Below are 20,192 nucleotides of genomic sequence, written 5' to 3'. Positions count from 1 at the left end.
CTCCTGGGCATAGTGCCTAGCACACAGTAGCAATCAAAAATACAGTCATGCGTTGCTTAACGACAGAGATATATTCTAAGAAATGCATCATTAGGCGACTTCATCACGGTGTGCACATCATAGAATGAACTGACACAAAGCTGGATGGAACAGCCTACTACACACCTAGGCTCTATGGTACAGCCTGCTGCTCCTAGGTTATAAACCTGTACAGCATGTTACTGTACTGAACACTGTAGGCAACTGTAGCACAATGGCAAGTATTTGTGTAAACACAGAAAAAATACAGTAAAAATATTGTATTATAATTTCATGGGACAACAGTCATACACGTAGGTTGACTGCAATGTCATTATGCAGCACATGACTATATCTGTTAAATTACAGGCAGAGGCCGGGTGCGGAGGTTCACACCTGTAATCTCAGCACTTTGGGAGGCTGAGGTTGGGCAAATCACCTGAGGTCAGGAGTTCGAGACCAGCCTGGCCAACATGGTGAAACCCCGTCTCTAATAAAAATACAAAAATCAGTGGGGCATGGTAGCGGGCGCCTCTCAGCTACTTGGGAGGCTGTGGCAGGAGAATTGCTTGACCCTGGAAGGCAGGGGTTGCAGTGAGCTGAGATCACGTCATTGCACTCCAGCCTGGGTGACAAGAGCAAAATTGTCTCAGAAAAAAAAAAAAAAAAAAAAGACATTTCCTGAGGATCCAATATCAATCAGTTTTGCTGTGTAGCAAACACATCTTAAAATCTCAGTGGTTTACAACAGCAAAGATTTACTGGCTTCTCCTGGATCTGCAGGTTGGCTGTGGCTCTGCTGGCTTCAGCTGGGATAGATCCTGAGCTGTGGGGTGGGTCCGGGTCGGTTCCATGTGCCACTGCATTCTCTTTGGACCAGCAGCTCCCAGGGTATATTTTTTTCCAGGAAGATCCCTGAGATGCAAGAGGCCATGCTGGTCTCATGCTGACAGCCAACATTCCACGGGCCAAAGCAAGCCCCACATCCACGGGGCAGGGACATTTCCTCTGGCCATTCTGCTAGGTCACACAGCAGAGGGGAGGAGTGAAGAACTGAAAGTAAAAATCCAGTCTTATCACAGACCCCATATGGAGGTGGTGGGTTTGGGGTAGGTGGAACGTGTGAAGGGACACCAAACTCCAAATTTCAGCAGTAGCTAAAGGACAGTTCCCTTGATGAACCATATGCAATATGCCCCTGGTCATTACAGATGCAGGACACAGAAGCCACAGTTAGCAGTGTTGGCCTCATTTGGTGACCCCTCTGCCTGCCAGCCCTAAGGACCCTCCTCCTGGGGTCCCCCACCTCTGAGGTTTTATTTGAGGTATCTATTTGAGAGGGTAAGGCAAGAAGCAGTCACTGTCCCTAATTCTTTCTTCTCATAGATACATATATATTCACTGTGAGCCCAGAATCCAGCAATTAATCAGGGTCAGTAACCACTAACTTAGGCATTAGAACTCGAAGGGGAAAGTACAACTGTCCAAGGTCCTTAGAACACAGATATTGATGGATTAGGCCATAGCTCTCAAGGAACATGGAAGGGTTCTGACTCCACTGACTCCAGGTCCAGGGCTGCCGTAGAGAGAGATAATGAGGTCTGTGCACCAAGTACAGAAAATGAACTTGAAATACAGGCTGGGAGGTGTCCTCCTAACCAAGCGTGGCTCTACCAAGTCCCACACCATAGGCAGACCAGGAGTTCTCCCTACCAAGGCGATTCTTTACCAGCAGCTCTCCTTACCAAGGCGATTCTTTACCAGCAGCTCTCCCTGCCAAGGGGATTCTTTATCAGCAACTGTCACAGTTCCTACACTGTATCTAGCCTTTCCAGCCTCCCTTGGAACCTCACTTCCCTTCACTCTTGTACTCTGATCACTCTCCAGCAGTTTCACGTCCTCTTGGCTATATTTTTGCTCTGGCACTTAGTGAATGTCTGTGCCTTGCTTAAGTGTGACTTCTCCGGGACTGTATTAGTTGGCTATGGCTGTTGCAACAAAGTATCACAGACTAGGCAGCTTAAACAATAGAAATGTATTGCCTCCTCAGAGGCCAGAAGTCCAAGATCCAAGTGTCGGCAGGGTTGGCTCCTTCTGAGGGCTGCGAGAGAGAATCTGTTCCGAGCCCCTCTCCTGGCTTCTGGTGTTTGCTGGTGATCTCTGCTGATCCTTGGCTTGTAAATGCGTCATCCCAATTTCTGCCTTCACCTTCACACGGTGTTCTCTCTGTGAGATGTCGGTGTCCAAACTTCCCTTTTTATAAGAACACCGGTCATACCAGATTACAGCCCCACACAACTCCAGTGTGACCTCATCTTCACGAGTAACATCTGCAAAGACCCTATTTCCAAATAAGGTCACACTCTGAGGCACTGGGGTTTAGGACATCAACACGAGAATTTCAGCGGGGGAGGAGGACAATTCAACGAGGGGCCAAGACCACTTCTATACCCCTGCATGCAGCCAGGGGCCTGGCACAGGGGAGGCAACCCCTCACCTACCCATTACCTCCCCACAGACAAAAATGCCAACTTGAAGAATGCATACACTCTCACAATCACACACCCCCCCTTGTCTTTCTCTCTCTGTCTCTCTCTCTCTCTCACACACACACATACACACACACACACTTTTGCAGAAGGAACAGGACAAAGCTGTCAATGTTAGCTTCCAGTGAGGTGCCAAATCTCACAGCCAGCTTTTCAAATTCTCCTCAAGCCTTATCACCAGGATACAGCAAGCAAGATAAAGAAACTGCCAAAACACTTAATTAACTCTCCTGGCATTGGTGGCTTCTTGAGAAGGGCTTAACTTCCCGGCATTCCTCAGGAGGAGGGAAGGTGGACAGGCACATTATTCTTTTTCCTGGAAAGGAAAACTTTGGGAGTACAAAGAGAGGGAAAACGTGCTAGTCTTCAAACTAACCTCCCCCATAAACTCACAGGCCAAGAGTTGGACTGACCACTTGAAAGTCCTGGGCCCAGCTCAGTGTTACCAGCCAGCAGTCTCAAGGGGAGATAAAAAACACGAGTCTGTCCATTAGTGTGATGACCCGAGTTCCCATCCTGGCTCCACCACCTGCTCCCTATGCAGACTTGACCAGGAACAAACTATGTGTTCCTCAGTTTCTTCATCTAGAAAATGGGGGTGATAAGAGCAGCCACTCTCAGAGGGAATCTGTGAGAACTGCGTAGGAAAATACAATAATGGTTAGAATGGTGCCTGACATGCAGTTAGTACTCCAAATGTTTGCTTTTTTTTTTTTTTGAGACAAAGTCTCGCTCTGTTACCCAGGCTGGAGTGCAGTGGCGCCATCTCGGCTCACTGCAAGCTCCGCCTCCCGGGTTCACGGCAGTCTCCGGCCTCAGCCTCCTGAGTAGCTGGGACTACAGGCGCCTGCCACCACGCCTGGCTAATATTTTTGTACTTTTTTAGGAGAGACAGGGTTTCACCATGTTAGCCAGGATGGTCTTGATCTCCTGACCTCGTGATCCACCCGCCTTGGCCTCCCAAAGTGCTGGGATCACAGGCGTGACCCACCGTGCCTGGCCAATGTTTGCTATTCTTATAAATCCCTGCATGATCTTCCAAAGGTTTTACTGATCACTGTGACCTGAGTCACCACAAGCTCTTGGTGGTTAGAGCAGTGAGAACTGGGGCCCACCTGAGAAGTATTCAGTATGTCAGTTATCTAATGTGGCAGAAAAAAATTACCCCAAAACTTAGAGGTTTAAACAAACAAACATTTATGATCTCACAGTTTCTATGGGTCAGAAACCTAGGAGTGGCCACACCTGGCTCAGGGTGTCTTACAAGGCTACAGTTGGAGTGTCAGCCAGGGCTGCAGATGTCTTTGTTTGACTAGGGGAGGACCCACTTCCAACCTCACTCATGTGGCTATTGGCAGCTCTCGGTTCCCTGCTGGCTTTGGTTGGAGCTGTCCTTCAGTTCCCTGCCACATAGGCCTCTGAGTAGGGCAGCTCACAGTATGGCAACTGGCTTGCCTCAGAGAGTGGGAGAGAGCCAGTTGGCGAAGACAGGCAAGACAGTGGCAGAGTGGCTCCATCATCTAACCTCGGGACTCACAGCCACCACTTCTGCTGCATTTTCTTTGTTAAAAGCGAGTCACAATTCATACAGCCATGTCTTAGCATAATGATTCACAATAGTCAAAGGGTAGAGGCAACCTAAGTGTCCATCAATGGCTGAATGGATAAACAAAATGTGACATATACACACCTGAACACTACTCAGCTTTAAAAAGGAAGGAAATTCTGACATCGGCTACAACACGGATGAACCTTGAGGACATTATACTAAGTGAAATAAGCCAGTCACAAAAAGACAAATACGTGGAATATGAAGAGAGAGAAAAGCAGAATTTAAAGATACAAACTTCAAACAGCCTACAGAGGGACCCGCCATTCTTCTTAAGGGCAAGCAAATATCTGCTTCAGTAAAACACTGGGATGGGCATGGAAGACGGTGTTGCCTACACCATCAGCATGCCTAACCTCCACGTCTTAGACTTGGGAGTCTTTTCACTGAATGTCTTTGGGCACCATGAGTAAGTGAGTCCAGGACACATACACACTTAAGAATAACTAAATACTGTATGATTCCACTAATATGAGGTACCTAGAGTTACCAAATTAATGAAGATAGAAGTAGAATGATGACTGCCCGGGGCCTGGGGGGAAGGAGAGCAGGGAGTTATTTTTTAATGGGTATAGAGTTTCAGGTTTGCAAAATGAAAACGTTCCGGAGATTGGTTGCACAACAGTGTGAACATACCTAACACTACTGAACTGTATACTTAAAAACAGTTAAAATGATAAATTTTATGGTAGACAAATTTTGACACACACCAAAAGAATGGGATCTAAGATCTAGATTATACCAGGGCATGAATACCAGGAGGTGGGGGTCATCAGAGGCTGCCTGCCACATTCAGTCAACATTTGTAAGGCCACCTGAGTGCCGGCCACCCCCAACATGTGCATGGCAGGACCTGCTAACTCTCAGATCCATCCCTCCCATGGAGAAGTCCCAAGCAACAGAAAAACCATCAAAAGCCTGCTCCACAGCTCTTACTTTTAGAATTATCTCGTAAACAGGTTATGTTTCCAATCAATGAGCCCCAATTCAAATTCAGTTCCACCACAACCTTCTTTGGTCTCTAATACATCTCATATAGAATACAACGACAGAATAATGACTGCACTTTCAGGACCCCATTCTCATGCCCCTTTCCTTACAGACTGTACTGTTAGTTTTCAAGACCAAGGATAAGGAGGGGAACTAAATCCCAGATAAGGAGAGAAAGGAGGAGGGGCTCCCATAAACTGGTGTTGCTGAAGTGGAGAAACCACTATTACATACCCTAGTCAAATTGGAAGAAAATTATTTCAAGCATTCTCTTTCTGGTCTTGGAGCCAGTCTGCTCTACTCCATCAAGATAAATATGATAAAATGTCATTTTTTCCCACATAACTGAGAGCAAAGATCTATTTTTAAGGGCGACACACCGAGCAGAAGGAGAGAGAACAAAGTTTGACTAAGTGAGCTCACGTACAGAGGTGCTTAGCAGAGTACTCGGTGCATCGAAAGGTATTGTTAAGATGACAGTGGGTCGGCCGGGTGCGGTGGCTCACGCCTGTAATCCCAGCACTTTGGGAGGCCAAGGCAGGCAGATCACGAGGTCAGGAGATCGAGACCATCCTGGCTAACACGGTGAAACCCTGTCTCTACTAAAAATACAAAAAATTAGCTGGGTATGGTGGTGGGCACCTGTAGTCCCAGCTAGTCAGGAGGCTGAGGCAGGTGAATGGCATGAACCCGGGAGGTGGAGCCTGCAGTGAGCCAAGATCACGCCACTACACTCCAGCCTGGGCGACAGAGCGAGACTTTGTCTCAAAAAAATAAAAAATTAAAAAAAAATAAGATGACAGTGGGTCAAATCCTATGTGGCATAGGGCAATATTTTGTCTAGTCAAAATATCTCTGAGATTCTTCAGGAAAATACTGCATGGAGCTCAGTGTGGGTCAGTTTTCCCATAGCACTGATGCACTGAGGTTCCTTTGGTCAAGCACCAAAATGAGTTAGTCGGTTTGGACATAGAGGTTACATGATACAAGAAAACACACTCTCAATACCAGAGTCTCACTCAGGGCAGGGAGATATGTACACCCTATGAGGGACGAGGCTGTAGAATTGCAGACAGCTAAGGGAACTCCAGATCTGTCTCCCATCTCACACTCACTGCAGGGCAGATTCCCACTGAGGAAATGATGGAACTTGCTACTCAATTTAAACAATAATAATAATACTTGTTGTTATTATTTTAATAGATCGTGGATATCTGAACTCATGTAACTTAAAAACCCTGTGCAATATCACACAGGGTGCAAATTAAAACACAGCATTAATAACAACACCCTACTAAGAAGTCTTTTCTAGTCTTCAGCACTTAGCAAATCCACTATGTACTGAGCACAATGCCATGACATAGGTTCGGCGGGATTTGAGAGGCAACATGGGCACACGTCCTTTTCTTGTTACTCTTCTTGGGTAGCTCACAGCAATGCCTTCCACAAGTGGCCACCTTGTGGGGTGGCTGTTATACCATGAAACTGACAGGTGTCACCAATCACCTGGTGGGCCTTATTTTCTGGGAGCATGTGCATATGTAGCTTATTTTCTAAGGGGATGCCCTGTGGCTAAGGAAGGCACAAAGCTGCGATTCTAAAGAAGGTATCTGTCAAGAGTTGGGCTTCATGTGTATGTGTCCACCACTAACTTTCTCCATAAACCTCATATTTATGAGATGTGGAATATGGAGAGAGAGAAAAGCAGAACTTTAAAAAATAGGAGCTTTAAAGAGCCTATAGAGAGACCCACCATTCTTCTTAAGGGCAAGCAAAAATCCACTTCAGTAAAACACTGGGAAGGGCACAGAAGAGGGTGTTGCCCAAACCACTGACAGGCCTAACCTCCACATCTTACACTTGGGAGCCTTTTCACTGAACATCTTAGGGCGCCATGAGTAAGTGAGTCCAGGATACATATACACTTAAGAAACTGTATAGGCTGGGTGTAGTGGCTCACGCCTGTAATCCCAGCATTTTGGGAGGCCGAGGTGGGCAGATGACAAGGTCAAGAGATCAAGACCATCCTGGCCAACATGGTGAAACGCCATCTCTTAAAAATACAAAAATTAGCTGGGCGTGGTGGTGCACACCTGTAGTCCCAGCTACTCAGGAGGCTGAGGCAGGAGAATCACTTGAACCCAGGAGGCAGAGGTTGCAATGAGCCAAGATCACACCACTGCACTCCAGCCCGGGCCACAGAGCAAGCCTCCATCCTGCCCTCAACCAAAAAAAGAAACTATGTAAGAAATAATCTCCATAGAAAATGTTCCCCAATCCTTCCTATCTATGCTAATATTTACTTGATTTTGTATTCTTGTTCCCTATTTCGTGTCCATCACTGGCAAGACATTGGCATGTTTGGTTTTATAAAAATTTGATCTGGTATACAGGCCACCAATACATTGCATTCAGTCAGAAGTTTGGAAATTTCTAGGCAAATGGCAGGATTATAAACCTCTCTAAGGCGAGTGGAGAATGGTGGAGCTCAGCCTTCAGTGTGCATTAGAATCACCTTGAGGGCTTGTTAAGTAAAACACAGATGGCTGGGCCCACCCTCGCCAGTTGATTTAGCAGATCTGGAATGGGAACTGAACAACTGCATTTCCTGAGTTCTCATGTGATGCTGATGTTCCTGGACTGAGGATTATACTTTGAGAACCCCTGTGAAGGGTTGACCCAAGAAGGGCATTTTCCAGGCAGAGACAATCAGAAGCTAATTCTCTCCAAGACTCGCTTCCCACAGCTGTTCTCTGCACAAATCTTAGCAAAGTCTTTGCCAATACACATTTTTGTCTTTTCTTTCCTGTGGACCTCAGGCATATAGATTTGGATTGACCATAATCCTTGGTTTGTGGCCCACTCTTACCAGTGGTTACGTATGACCATCTGTTCGTTCAGTCATTCATTTTTAATAACACCAATCAAAATAAAAGCTAGGACCTTGAAAATAACCTACACCTAACCACATGGAACTTATCCATCATCTATCCTACCTCCCAATATATGAGTTCACCAGCTAAGTAGTTAACCATCTTTGTCTTACTTTTCTTTTTACACTTTTATTAGATATAGAAACTATGGTACAATCATACAGTGGAACACTGAACATCAGTCAAGACAAACAATCTCCAACAACAAACAAGAATACAGGTGAATCACAGCAACATAATACTAAGTGAAAAAAGGAAAGATTACATACAGATGATATCAGTTTAGAACATTAGAAATATATATTCTTTCGGATGCCTTAAAACAGATGTGCATTTTAAATCTTAGTGTTTCTAATCACTGAAGAAATACTAAAAAAAGAGTCCACGAGTAAAGAAATGTACCCGGTCAGTTTTAACAAGGGAGGACATGACCTTACCCCATTGTGTCCTCCTCAGACTCCCTAACAAAGCTCGTCCTCCAGCTGCATCCTTCAGCTTCCATGAAACAGCCCCAAATCAAGAGCCCAGACACAAGGAGGCAATTCCCAAAAAAGGAAACGAAGCAGTAAACAAACATGAGGGGGAAAAACGTGAACTCTGCTCACAATCAGAGAAATGCAAATGAAAGCATTTTGGGAGGCTGTCATTCTATGACTACCAAATTAGCAAAAATGGAGAAAAAAAAAATAGGGCAGCAGTTGTGATGCCTGTGAATGTCTGTGATAGTACAGTAAAACTGTAAAACCGACAGGCACAGACAATGATGTCAGCAATGTAAACTAAAAAACAAACAAACAAACAGCTGCATGCTGAGGTGTAACGCATACCTGTGCAGACATCCCACTCTGGGGAGTTTATCCCAAAGAAGTCATTCAAGGGAAAGAAACCACCTGGACTGCCCCAACAAGGCAGTGCCTCAGAAAACCACAGTAGGGCAACGTGACAGTATGTAATACAGTTGGGGCATCTTACAGTTTCGAAGAGAAATGTATACATGATATTTAATTCAGGAACAATACAAAATACAAAACGGTAGGTGTGTTGCAGTTAAAGCCATGTAAACACGGGTACCTACCTGTACAAGGACCGCAAGGCCCAGTGCAAAAACATAGCTATTGTGTTTGGAAGTGGGGACGGATGTTGCTTTCTGCCTTTCAGTGTGTTAGTGTGTTCCGTCACTGCAGTTTGGTGTTGCAATGATCTTTTTAGAGCTTGAGAGGTTCCTACCTTGAGAACTTTCACAGCTTTCCTCATCACTGTTGTCTTGACAGTTATTCTGTCCATCGCAGATGAAGCTCTTGTCAATACAGAGGCCGTTCTTGCAGTGGTAGCGGGCGGTGGAGCAAAGCAGAGGGTTTGCTGCTGCGGAGGGAAAACATAGCACATGATCAGGGAGGCCAGCAAATCCCCTTGGGGACCGTGGAACTTCTTCCAGCCTGGGGTGTGTCCCGCTCAGGAAGCAGTAAGCTCATCTTCTAAGTTGACACACTCAAAGCCCATCCTGGAAGACTGGCCGGCCAAACCTGGGCACAAGACTTACTCTGCCTCATTCTAAAACTTCTTGGGAGTCTTTGGAGAGCTCTGCCACTCCGGTTAAGTCAGTCTGCTTAATAACTGAATATTTATGCCTTTCAACACCAGCAACAGGAATCTCTCTGAGAGGTACTAAATCTTGGGTTCGTCAACATTTACCTTTTTTGGTGACAGCACAGGGTCATTCTTAGGAACATTAATTTTTAGACCAGGCTATAATACAGGGCTGCCTTTGGCTCCTTTTTAGAACTTTCTAGTCTCTTTTTAAACTATCCTAGGCTGTTGTGCTTTTGGAATTCTTTTAAATTTTTTTTTCTATTTTTGTTTTTTTATTTATGCAAATTTTGTTACATATATATAAGGCATGATGTGATCAATTCTGTTACATATACATAAAGCATGATGAGATCAAGTCAGGGTATTCAGGTGCCCATTACCCAAGTGCGGTACTTTTTTGTTAAGTATATTCACCCTACTCTGGTTTCTTTTTATCTCACTGTGTTTTGTATCCTTTAACCCACTTCTCTTCATCTCTTTATTTTTCTCCCTTCCCCGCACTCACCCTTTCTTTTTTTTTTTTTTTTTTTTTTTGAGACGGAGTCTCGCTCTGTCGCCCAGGCTGGAGTGCAGTGGCCGGATCTCAGCTCACTGCAAGCTCTGCCTCCTGGGTTCACACCATTCTCCGGCCTCAGCCTCCCGAGTAGCTGGGACTACAGGCGCCCGCCACCTCGCCCGGCTAGTTTTTTGTATTTCTTAATAGAGACGGGGTTTCACCGTGTTAGCCAGGATGGTCTCAATCTCCTGACCTCGTGATCCGCCCGTCTCGGCCTCCCAAAGTGCTGGGATTACAGGCTTGAGCCACCGCGCCCGGCCATCACTCACCCTTTCAAGTCTCTGGTCTCTGTTACCTATTTTGCCACTCTCCACCCCCACGCTCTCAATGCCTCACCTGAAATGGTCAACTTGAAGGCTGGCCAGCAGACACTGAGGGGTCTGGGCAAAACCTGAACCTCATGCACATATCCTGGAGGAGGCAAGAGTGAACGGCTGGTAGCATAAGAGACACAGGGAGCAAAGCCAGGGCAGAAGGAGTAGCTGAGGCAGGGATTGACACCTCTCTGCCACTGGGAAAGTAATGACAGGATCTGATCCCACAGCTGTATAGGATGCTTCCAGTTCTCTAACTACGCAGCAGCCTTTTAATTCCTCGCTTATTCCTTATGACTCACTAAGATAAACTGAGTAGCCTCAATTTCTTCTTTGCAAACAAAAAAGCCCATGAACCTAGTTGGTCAGTGACCACTTTCTGAGCAGCTCCTCCATAAGGCTCCTATTCTGGGCACCTTCTGAGACCTCAAAAGAAATGACAGATCTGCGCCCTCCCCTTAAGAAGAAGTGTGACAACCAGCCAGTACAAGGTCAGCACAAAACTATTTAACAACACAACAGCAAATCTCCACAGAAAACCAGTATTTCTACGGTACAATTTACTTGCAGTAAAATTCAAACAAGGTTCATTCCAGGGCTCTGTTTTCAGTAACTGAATCAGCCAAGTAGAAATGACTCCAATCCCAGCTCTGCCACTTATTAATCTTGGGCAAATGACTTCACCTCTCTGAGTCTCAGCTGCTTTATCTGTGGACAGGACCCTCTACATGATTTGTGAGGTCCAGTGCCTACTGAAAATGTGGGATCTGCTGTCAAAAATTATTTTAAAAACTCAAGATGGCAAGAGCAGAACATAAAACCAAGCATGGTCCCCTTCTCAGCTAAGCACTGGCCCTGTATGGCTATGCCAGCCACAGACCAAGAAGCTGATCCTGCTACTTACAGCATTAATCTGAGCATCAGATGATATCCATGGGAAAATGTACAGCGCCCAGTCTGACATGTAGCACAGGCTCAGGGAATGTTATACTCGTTCCCCTCATTATGTAAATCTCGGTCCTACAGAGTGTGGTCCTCCCACGAGGAGCAACATCTGTAATGATGAAGAGGGGTCATCCCGGACCTCGGGGAATGAACTGAGTCGGCACCTGCATTGCATGTGGTGGGTACAGCACCAGAATGGACGCCAGGCCCAGCACAGAAGATTGCTACGTTGCTACAGGATCAGAGCCACACCAGCTCCAGCGTCTCTCTGCGGTCCTCAACAGCAAGATGGCAGTTGTGATCTGTCTTCTCCCTACACTTCACTGAGCTATTGTGAACACACAGAGATCATAGCTGCAAGGACTTGGTTAACTTCATAGCACTATCTAAATCTGAGGAACTGAAGACTTTCTTATTTTAACTATTCAATTCCAAAAGTTTGATCCGAAAGGTCAGAAGAGGTGGGGGGAATGGAGGAAGCCAGTGCTTTCAGTGTTGAGGATGATGGACCAATGGTGTAAAGTCAAACAAAAGTGGTCTGGCCTGAAAATTGAAGTTTTAATTATTGACATCGCTGTGGGCCAGAGAATGGCTCAACTGGATCAAGCCAAAACCAAGGTCTGACTTCAGCCAAAACCAAGATGGAGAAATCCAAAACCACAAATCACGTTTGGTTTTTGTCCAAGGCAGCTCTCCAAACCCTTGTGTCCATCAACATCCCACCATGGTGACCTTTGGCTTCTCTCGGACCTTGTGGGTCACATCTATGCAACCAAAACATCAGTAACCATCAGCTCACTCAGACAGCCTGGGAAAGGCATTCTAAGTGCTCCAAGATGCAGTGTTCACAAGCTTATATAAACCTCCTGATGGGGAAAGCTGTGCAGAGTCATCCTTGCTGAAACCAATGTCATCTACTTACTTTTCCTTCAGTCTCAGACCCTTTCAACCTCTCAAAGTTTCCAAGGAAAAAAGTCACATACGTGTATATGTCTACATACATATTACATGTCTATTAAAAGTATGTGTATGTATGTTTAAAAACCAAGTCACAGTCACAGATTGGTTTTAATGAATAGAACCCAAAATACTAGTAGCCAGAATATGTAAACAACTCTCGAAAATCAAAAAGGAAAAGACAACTCAATAGAAAAAAAGGGCCAAGGATGTAATCAGGCAACTGACATAGGAGGAACAGCAAATGGTCAGTAAAAACGTGAAATAATGTATACTGTCACTAGTGATGACGTGCTACTATGCCTGAGACTTACCACACTCAAGGTCTTAAAGTACCAGGTCATTGGCAAGAATGTGGAGGGAGAGGAAGTCTCATAAACTATAAGCGGGGGTGTAAATTGGTACGTCCACCTGGGAGGCCCATTCAGTAATAGTAAAGCCTATGGTGTACATAGCATGGCCCAGTAATTTCACTTGCAGCTCTATACTCTGCTCTAGAAAGACTCTGTTTTCTTCCTTTTTAAGAAACGGGGTCTCAGTCACTGACTGCAGTGGAGTGGTGTAATCACACCTCACTGTAGCCTTAAACTCCTGAGCTCAAGCGATCCTCCCACCTCAGCCTCCTGAGTAGCCAGGACTGCAGGCATATACCACTATGCCTGGCTAATTATTTAACGTTTTGGAGAGACAGGGTTCTTACTATGTAGCTCAGGTTGGTCTCAAATCTCCTGGCCTCAAGCAATCCTCCCACTGTGTTCCGATTACAGGTGTGAGCCATTGCAAGACTCTTGAAGAAACAAAAATGTTTACTGAAATCATTATTTGTAAAATTAAAAAATCAGAAAGGACTCAAACGGGCCAGACACGGTGGCTCACGCCTGTAATCCCAGCACTTTGAGAGGCTGAGGTGGGTGGATCATTTGAGGTCAGGAGTTCAAGACCAGCCTGGCCAACATGGTGAAACCCTGTCTCTACTAAAAATACAAAAATTAGCTAGGTGGTAGTATGACACTCACAACTCTGTTTTACTTGGGAGGTTGAGAGACAGGAGTGATTGGTTTGAGCCTGAGAGGTGAGAGGGTTGAAGTCAGGCTGAGTCTGTTAATCGCACTAGTTCACAGGATGAATGAGACCCTGTTAGTCCCAAAAAGGAAAGAAAGAAAGAAAGAAGGATGGTAGAAGGAAGTTAGAAGGAAGAATAGCTGAAGAAGGAATATGAAGGAATAATGAATATTGTGAAGGAAGGAATGAGAAAGAAAAGAAAAAGAAAGAAAGAAAAAGAGTTGTTTGAAAGAGAAAGAAAGAAAGAGATATATAGAGAAAGAGAGAAAGACATATATATTATATATATGTTGTTGTTGTTATGAAGAAAAGAAAGAAAGAAAAGATATTGGTTAGTATTGTTGTTAAGAAAAGTTGTTGTTGTTGAAAGAAAGGAAAAAGAGAAAAAGAAAGAAAGAAAGAAAGGAAGGGAACAAATGTTCACTTACAAGAGAACAGATACAATGTGTTATACTGTTACAATGCTAGGACTGGCTAATCGGTCCTACTGCTGGCCACATGATAGTAAATATTGTAGGTTTTAAGTGCTGTCATTTTCTTTTGTCTGTTGTAATGACTCAACTTGGCTATTGTGTTGCAAAGCAGCCATAGGCAATTTGTAAATGAAGGGCATACTACATTCTAATACAACTTTATGTACAAAAGCTGGTGTTAGGCAAAATAGGGCCATAGCGCCTCAACTGATGCTGTATTGTAGTGAAAAATGAATGAACTGGTGTCAAGATGGATAAATCCTACAAATACAATGGTGAGGGAGAAAAGCAAGCAGTGATGGTACCAGGAAGCAGACAAATGCCTGGGCAGACAGGGGTGGGTCCCCAGTGAAACCCCACCTCCAAGCCAAAGACAGTTTAAAGCCTGAAAGCCAAGCTACAAGTCAAATCTATGGACCAGACTGAGAAACTGCCTTCCTGTTTGGTGCACTTTCCTCTGATGGATCCCCACCATCACTTATTTTACATACACCTACCCTTTCCTAATTGGTTTTCTACACTGTCATGCCCACCTTTGAGTGGTGTCTTCACTTGAACCTTTTTTGCATAGTCACAAACCAATTAGCATGGACTCCCCATTCTGAGTCCATAAAAAGCCCTGGACCCAGGCACACTGGGAGAGAAAACCACCCCTGCATTCCCTCTCAACTAAGAGCTGTTCTATCACTCAATAAAATTATTCTCCACCCCCACTCACCCTTTGAATTCTCAGCATACCCTCATTCTTCTTGGACATGGGACAAGAGCTCAGGAACTACTGAACACGGGTACAACCTATAATACGGGCGGGCTGAATGGGCAGGGTGTCTCCAGCAGCAAACCTGGGGTGGAGTAGGGCCCAGGCGGGGCAGGGAGCGTCACTGCCTGTGGAGGTACCCAACTGGCAAAGTGGCCCACAAAAATCCTGTGTCAGTAGTAGGTTATGTCCTGTACTACATACCATTCATAACAAGTTACCCACGCAAGAGAATGCTACTTGTCATAGCAGGATTAAAAAATACACATACGGAAAGAAAAAAAAAAAAAACTTGAATGGGAATAAACAACCCCACGTCCGGGGCAATGGATGCCTCTGGAGGGAAGAGAAGATCCCAAAGGGATATGGCTGGAGATTTCTAATTATATTTGGTAATATTTTATTATTTTAAAATTCTGAAGCAAATACAGCAACATGGTGATACATTTTTGAAACTGGATGTTGGGAATGCAGGTGTTCATTTTACTTTACTTTTCCTTTTCAGTATGTTTGAGAAACCTCACTAAACATTTTTCAACATCTAGTCTAGCAGAAATGTTTCAGTGAGCATTCACTTTCCTTCCCTTTTACTCTCCCATCATAAAGTTCTCCCTGGTCCACAAACACCTCTTAATATTTAGTATCTTTCACACTCAGGGGCATAGTTGCTCAAGAGACATAGCTATATCCTTGTATACAACCACACCTAGCATTCCTCCTCGTCAATGACTCCTCATAAAACACAGTGTAATCTCCCCCATCCTTTGCAGGGCAGAAAAACAGAAGTAGAGGATGGTAGAGGAACACAGCCCAAACCCAGCAGCAAGCTAGAGAAAAACACCTGCCAACCATCAAAATATACATCACAATGTTCATGCCTTGAAAGTGCCAGGAGCTTCCTCAAGGAAAAGGGCTCCAGCCATCACCTCTCTCAGGGTCTATGCCTTCTCCATTTATGTAAATTCCAACAAGTTCTGCATACCGGCTCCCAAGGACAAAGCAAATAAAAAGGGAGAGGGGATGTCATTTGCTGCCTTGTAGACAAACTGGCAGCAAGAAATAAAAACTGACAACCAGAGAAGGGGACAGAAAAGCTCTAAAAAGCAACCTCAAGAATTCCAAAAGCTAAAAATTTAATCACGTGGCGGTAGAGAGTGGAAAAATAGATAACAGAGACTGGGAAGGGTGAGTAGGGGGAAGGGAGGAAGATAAAGAGATGAAGAGAAGTGGATTAAAGAATACAAACATACAGTGAGATACAAGGAAACCAGAGTCGGGTGAATATACTTAACAAAAGTGTACTGCACTTGAGTAATGGGCACCTAAATACCCTGACTTGATCACATCATGCGTTATATGTATGTACAAAATTTCTCCTGTACTCCATATATATGCATACATTTAAAAAATAAAAATAAAGGTATTTTTAAAAGAATTCCAAAAGCACAACAGCCTAGGATAGTTCCAAAAGAGACTAATAAAAAAGTTCTAAAAAGGAGCCAAAGGCAGCCCTGTATTATAGCCTGGTCTAAAAATTAATGTTCCTAAGAATGACCCTGTGCTACTACCAAAAAAGGTACATTTTGACAAAGCCAAGATTCGATACATCTCAGAGAGATTCCTGTTGCTGGTGTTGAAAGGCATAAATATTCAGTTATTAAGCAGACTGACTTAACCAGAGTGGCAGATCTCTCCAAAGACCCCAGACAGCTCAGATTTCACTACATTTCTTCCAAAGCCTCTGCAGCTATTTACTTGGCTCAGCCAGATTTCAGAATGATTGTATTTGGGACTATTGTGGACAAGTCTTAGGGGGTTTCTGTGGTCCCATGGGGCCTGGTCCAGGACCCTGGAAATAGTAAATGCTCAATGAACAGATCATAAATGGACCAGGAAACATTTCATCCTCTGGGATGTTATGTTTCAGTATCGTTTAGCCATATTTAATGTGCTCCAAATGTTTGTTTTCTTCGTCCTTGTTGCGGCTTACCAGTCACTGAGAAATGTATTATGTTACTCAGTTAACTGGGGAGAGGAACATTGTATTTTACAATATTTATTTCACTAGGGGTGGAGAAAATTGTCTGCAGAGTCAACTTCAAAAACTGAATCACAGGCTCAATAGCTCCTTGGTTATTATTACCCCCAAAAAACACAGGGTTCTAAAGCTCTATTTCCCAAGCCACAATACTCAGGAAAAAGAACTTGTCTCTCTCTGGCAGAGGGAGGGGAGGGAGGCAGGAGTGAAGGGAACCGCTTAGTGGTTAATTAAACTGGCAGGGTTTACTTCAACCACATCTAAAAGATAGGACCGAGGGACCACTGTGGTCTCCCAAAAGCAACTGACTGGCTTCAAGACAGGAAATGAAGCAATCTGTCTACAGGAGGACTTAGGAAATGTACTCTTTAACTCATTTAAAGTCTGTGAAGTCGGCTCCCCTCCTACCTCAAAGGGTCTTGACAAAACACATAAATGAGAAACTCCTTGTCATTAGCCCCCACAATTCCCATCGGCTCCTCCAGCCTGCGGTGGTCACCACTCACTTCCCAACCTCACAGCCTCCACACAGTCCTTGTATTACCAGCCCCAATGTCCCTGGAAACCAGGCAATTGACGGAGAGGGAGCTGCACTGAGACCTTCTCTTCTCCAGGATAGAGGGCGCCTGGCTCCAGGAAACCAGAGCCCGCTGAAGCAGTCTCCCTGCAAATTATCCCGGCAACAAGTCCTGTACCCTTTGTGACTTGGAAAATGCTTGCTGCCTTGACCTCGGCTTGCCTATGGATACCCGTGAGTTCCTCCTTCCAAAGTCTGCTCAACAGGTCCTGTGGGCCTCTCCCAGCCCCAAGGCTACCAGGTCCCCCAGCCTCAGCAGCCTTTCCCCCTCCAAGAACACAGCCTATGTGCAGCCGCATTCTGCACATGGAACTTCTTCTGTGTCTGCAGGAGAGGAAAGGGCCGCCAGGCTGGGCAAGCAGGCAAGAGGCAAAAATATTTCAGTCTTGCTTCCCTTTTCCTCAGGCTCTAAGGACTCAGAGGATTTTAATTTTCAAAACTCCTCTAGAGTCAGTGCAAGGGGCCACTGCCAGAACTCAGAGTCATTGCTAATGGCAGTCTGTTTCCTCCTCATCGGTAAAGGCTTCCTGGACATGGTTATCTCCTGTCCAACACCCAACCCTGCCTTTTCCAGGGAACAAGTCCAGTATCACTGCTTCAATTACCACCTTTCTGTGGATAGCTCCCTAAACCTTCCCCCAGAAACAAACATCTTTCTCCTGCTGCCTCATGGGTTCCTCTGCCTGAATACTGTCTCACCTCAAACTCTGCAGATCTGAAACTGACATTCTCCCCTCTGCTCCTAACCTCTCCCTCTTCCTGTGGTCTTACTGCTATGAAAGTGCCACCATGTCCCAGTTCCCCGGTCTCCAGTCATGTGACCTTCTTCCTCTCCTCATCCTGCATCAGCTCAGTATCAACTGCTTCTCATTGAGTATAATATATAACCTTTTATAATCTCAACTTTTTATGATCTGCCCCAGCTGACAATTCCAAGCACACATTTTGCTGTAGTGGTTAGAAGTGAAGGTGTGAAGTCCACCTGGGCTCAAATTTCAGCCTACCACTTCACCAGCTATATGATGTTGGAAAAATTATTCAACTTCTCCAAGCCTCAATGTCCTCATCTGTAAAGTGAGGATAAAAATAATGTCCTGTCATAAACTTTTATAAAAATTAAATGAGCAAAGCATGGAAAATAGCATGTGGGCCACAGTAGGTGCTCAATAAATGTTTATTATAATAATTATTAGCCAGGCATGATGGCTCAAGCCTATAGTCCCAGCACTTCAGGTTGCTGAAATGAGAGGACAGCTTGGGGCTAGGAGTTCGAGACCATTCAAGGCAGCATAGCAAGACCCCTTCTCTTAAAAAAAAAAAAAAAAGTTTAAAGATTAGCCAGGCAAGGTAGCATGCACCTGTATTTCTATCTACTTAAGAGGCTGAGATGGGAGTATCAATTGAACCCAGGTGTTTAAGGTACAGTGAGCTATGATTGTACCACTGCATTCTAGCCTGGGCAACAGAGCAAAACCCTGTTTCTAAAAAATATGTATTGGGCAAAAATTAGCTGGGCATGGTGGCACGCGCCTATGATCCCAGCTACTCGGAGTCTGAGACAAGAAAATTGCTTGAACCCAGGAGGTGGAGGTTGCAGTGAGCCGAGATCGTGCTACTGCACTCCAACCTGGCGACAGAGCAAGACTCCATTAAAAAAAAAAAATGTATTGGGAACACACATTCATGTAACAGTTAAAAGCTTAGGCTCTGTATTTATACTGCCTAGGTTGATACCTCAACTATGCCACTTACTAAGTGTGTGAGTATGGGCAAGTTACTTATCCTTTCTATGTCTCTGTTCCCTTATCTATGAAAAGGAGGTAATAATACTAGCTACCTAAAATGAGATCATCCACGTAAAGCATGTAGAAACAGGCCATATACAAGGTAAGTGCTCAGTAGCTGTCAGCCAAGCAGTTCATGTGCCCTGAAAGTTTGTATACTATACAGGCAAGTCAATACGCCGTTACAAGAAAGCATGAGAAATACCATTTATTCAGTATATGTTTGTCGCTTGCTAAGGCTGAGCCTGACAATATACGTGGCACTGGGAATATAGCTGTGAGCCACACTATAATACCATCTCATGGCTGTCACAGTGTAGTAGGAAAGACAGTAAGAGTGGAGAAGGATGAAGCAGGGGACAGAAACAGAGTGGGAGACTGGGGATGAGAGGGGTCATTTTTCATAGGGTGGTTATGGAAGGCCTCTCTGATGAGGTGACATTTGTTTGAAGAAGGTCCCGTATGGTCTGAGAACACACCGGAGGATGACCCAGCCCAGCCTTGGCAAACCAGAAAGATTTCCAAAGGAAACCAGTCATATAAGAGTCTTCAAGGAGACCTTGATGATGTAGCTTTGGAGTACTGGGAGGAAAAATTCTCCTGTTGACACTTTTAGCTCGGCTAGTCTACCCAATAAAAGACACAGCTTTCTGAGGCTACAATTGATGAATTGGCTGAGGGGTGAAGAGGAAACGGGGACTCTCATCTGGATTGACATGAATAGAGCTACAGAAATATGCCAGCAGTGTGGAGCTCTGTGCACAAAAACACAGACATACTAGCTAAATGATTCAGTGGTGCTCAGAATTCAGGCAAAAATTTGTCATCAGTGGGAGATATAGTCCAGGACACAGTGGTTTTTCTGGGCACAACTACACTAAAAGCTGTAGCAGAAGATCATCAGCTTGACTCAATTTTCAATCGTGGTCCCCAGACACCCTGCCATTTCAGTTCTTGGCTGGAGTCCTCATCCTTACTGAATGAGGACTGGGGTGAGAGCTGTGCTGCCAGCCAACCCAGGGTTTCACCTCCAGCCCAGA

At 44.8% G+C, this 20,192-nt stretch overlaps 1 protein-coding gene across 1 annotated transcript in view; it reads right to left on the bottom strand.

The window, feature by feature from the left end:
* LDLRAD3 (low density lipoprotein receptor class A domain containing 3) overlaps positions 1-20,192 on the bottom strand; it is a 287,712-nt gene that overhangs the window by 118,623 nt on the left and 148,897 nt on the right. The window contains exon 4 of the mRNA XM_003910029.3: positions 9,327-9,461. Coding sequence (XP_003910078.1) covers positions 9,327-9,461 — 135 coding nt within the window. The remainder of the gene's footprint in view (positions 1-9,326; positions 9,462-20,192) is intronic.

Source organism: Papio anubis, chromosome 12 (genome assembly GCF_008728515.1).
Source record: "Papio anubis isolate 15944 chromosome 12, Panubis1.0, whole genome shotgun sequence".
Lineage (NCBI taxonomy): Eukaryota > Metazoa > Chordata > Mammalia > Primates > Cercopithecidae > Papio > Papio anubis.
Note: the sequence above shows the minus strand (reverse complement) of the source record. Positions and strands in the feature narration are given on the sequence as shown.